Source organism: Bacillus rossius, assembly GCF_032445375.1.
Source record: "Bacillus rossius redtenbacheri isolate Brsri chromosome 4 unlocalized genomic scaffold, Brsri_v3 Brsri_v3_scf4_2, whole genome shotgun sequence".
NCBI classification, from domain to species: domain Eukaryota; kingdom Metazoa; phylum Arthropoda; class Insecta; order Phasmatodea; family Bacillidae; genus Bacillus; species Bacillus rossius.
Genome location: NW_026962011.1, coordinates 51993233 through 51996139, shown reverse-complemented (window position 1 = coordinate 51996139; position 2907 = coordinate 51993233). Strand labels below are relative to the sequence as shown.

At 33.2% G+C, this 2907-nt stretch overlaps 1 protein-coding gene across 4 annotated transcripts in view; it reads right to left on the bottom strand.

The window, feature by feature from the left end:
* Positions 1 to 1936: 1936 nt before the first annotated feature.
* LOC134542162 (cyclin-Q) overlaps positions 1937 to 2907 on the bottom strand; it is a 142184-nt gene continuing 141213 nt past the window's right edge. For all 4 annotated transcript variants that reach the window (XM_063386185.1, XM_063386184.1, XM_063386183.1 and 1 more), the window contains exon 7: positions 1937 to 2167. In XM_063386185.1, coding sequence (XP_063242255.1) covers positions 2078 to 2167 — 90 coding nt within the window. In that variant the 3' untranslated portion in view covers positions 1937 to 2077. The remainder of the gene's footprint in view (positions 2168 to 2907) is intronic.

Sequence of the window (2907 nt, the reverse complement as noted above, 5' to 3'; positions counted from 1 at the left end):
CATAGTGTGTTCAATTTTCATGTCAGTCTTGTTTATTTATTCAATCCTTAGCTTTAGTCCTCAGGGTATCTATTCTATTTAATGGTTGTAAATGGGTAAAGTTTCAGTTCTTCACACATGGAATTTTTGTAAATGCATGTTTGCCACTCATAGGGTGGCATTCTTGATCACTTTGGTTCCAGATCTGCAAATACTGTGTGAGGGGCTAAAACGAATATGTCCAGCATTTGCTAGCAGAGTTAAGAAGATGTACATATAAATTTTTCTGTGTGCAATTTGGGGAAAATTGTTCCAAATAAATTTGTATTTCAACCAACAACGGCAAACTGACTTTATAAAATATCAAAAACTGTTCATCGTACACTAATATTTTATTTGCATTTGTTATTTATGCTTTGTGTTGTGATATATGGAGTAAATACATTGATAGATGTTTAGCTTTGCATTGTCTAAATGCATACTTCCTATATGATGTGGAACTAATGTGGCAGACTAGTACATTTCATTTTAGTTCAAAGCAATAAGAGATTGGAACTGGGTGCACGTTTGTATTTAAAATGTAAATTTACGATCTACAGTTAGTGAACTTGTGGCCAGTCATGTCACGATGATTTCAAACCTTTATCAGATGATTTTTTTAATTATTTTAACCAATAAAAATATGTATTTTTGATTTATTATTTTGGACAGTCATGCTTGTGTAATATTTTTTGATTGTTACTAAAATTGTTAAAGGCAGCTTTAATCTCTCTGGTTTGTTGAAAGTAATTTAAGTAACAAGATCTTTAAAGTTAATAAAGTTACAATCACAAAAGTAAAGTATAATAGGAAAGTTTAGGCTCATCAGAGTTTTGTACCAGCGCCTGGCAGTGGTTAGGCGATGTTCAAACTGTTTCATGGTCTTGGCGAGTGCTGCTCCACTGACGGCGAGAGTGATGAGTGCAGCAGCATCGCTACTCCTAGTTGAGTGCGTCAGATCCTTTTGGTATTTATGGTGATGGAAGAAGAATTAACCCCCTGCAGAACTTATCATTTTCCCAGCATAATTAACTTTGCATTCCATGAGACACTTGCTTGCCAACTAGTTTGTTCAACCATGTCAAGTAAAGTGTGAATCTAAGTAAATGGTTCAATTGTAATTTTATCATCGCTTAACTACAGACTGTGAACTGTGCACCGATTTGACAAGAGTATAATACCAGTGTGAGTACTGAACTCCGTTTGTAGTTTACGCAATTTGTTTGACCTTTACTATCGCAAGTTTGGCTGTGATGAAATTGCCATTAAGGAATACTTGTTGCTTTGCCCTTTTCATAACAAGCAAACTACTTTCTAAATGACCTTTATGAACTAATACATCGGTCACATCAAGGACTTTGCTGCCTCACTACACAGCGCTGGAATACTTGAGGCCTATGAAACCCAAGGAAATTTTTTTTGTTGTGTTTGGATCGCTAAGTAATTAAGCATTGCAGAAATGAATTTTTTTTTTTGGAAATTTTTATTTTAATCTTATTTCATATTTATTATGCGTACATTAATGGAATTTTGCTGGCTGCTTTTTTAGTTTTAGGTTATATTATAATAGTTTTAACGTATATGTGAAGTGTTGTATATTTAGTTATTACTGTGAGGCCAATATAATCAGGTTATTTGATGTTAATTGTGACTAAATACTAATTATAACTAAATATTTTAATAATGTTTTAGAAGTTATTTTTGATTTTGATATAGTTTCAAGTCCAATTTTCATTCTCTTGAAAATTGTTTTTCCTCTGCTATTCTGCTGTATCAAGTATTAGTGTATTTTTGTAAAATAACAAATTTTTATTTTAATTTCTGCTACTCCAGCAAGAGAGCGACTGACTTGTTCGCCTTTGCTGGTCAAGTAGTTACATCAGCAGGGGTTGGACAAACTAACAAGATAAAGGCATAATACTTTCACATTTAACTTTTTCATGTAGTTTAAGAAAAAAAAATTATACACAATTGCAAGTAATCTTAAAAACTGCACTCAGTCAAACATCATAGTCGTAACATAATTCAGATAAAGAATAAGTTAGAATGTGCATGGAAATTAAGATGGCATTTCTTCACTGTTGTAAACCTCCATGACCTTCTCCATAATCTCCCAGAGTTTTTCCCTGGTGATATCTTGGCAGAAAGGCTGGAAAAAAAATAATATATTAGTTTCACACAACATATTGATAAACCCCAATAGTTGAGAAACTATAAAATGGGGCAAATATTAAAACAGTAAAAAATTAGTTTAAGGTCAAAAGAAAAAAATTCTGATCAGTTTAGTACATTTAAATTTTGGTTCAAACTTCGTGCTACATAAATTACACATCTGTTTAATAAAGAACTTGCATTTTTGTGATTTGTGTTAATATATTGTGATTACAAATGTGGATTTATTGAATAATTTTAGTTACATTTTAGTGATTTATGGTGTATTAACTTGCATTTGGAATTTAATTGTAATTCACCATATAATATGATACAAGTGTTTCTAAAATCTATTGGGTAACAATTTCGCAACAGCATTTGTATACTCTGCTAATCATGGTAAACTGTAGAATCTTGGTGAAAATCTGAATACCAAAGAGTAAATATCCACCTGGTGAAGTACAAACCAAGGCAGGAAGAGAGAAGGAGCATCGTGTGTGTGGTTCTGATGCCTTACTCTGACCTAGAAGCTGCAACGGGGAGGAACACCAGCACTGATAGTGAGACGGGTGCTTCACAGATCCGGACTACATAGAAGCAGGAATAAGCTCTCCATACGTAAAGAAAAGGCGGCTTGCTTTGCAAAACAGCATGCAAGAATCTTGAATTTTGGAGGTGGGCTTATGTACTTATTGATGAGTGCAAACTCTATTTAAGGCTCATTCTCATATGCCATGT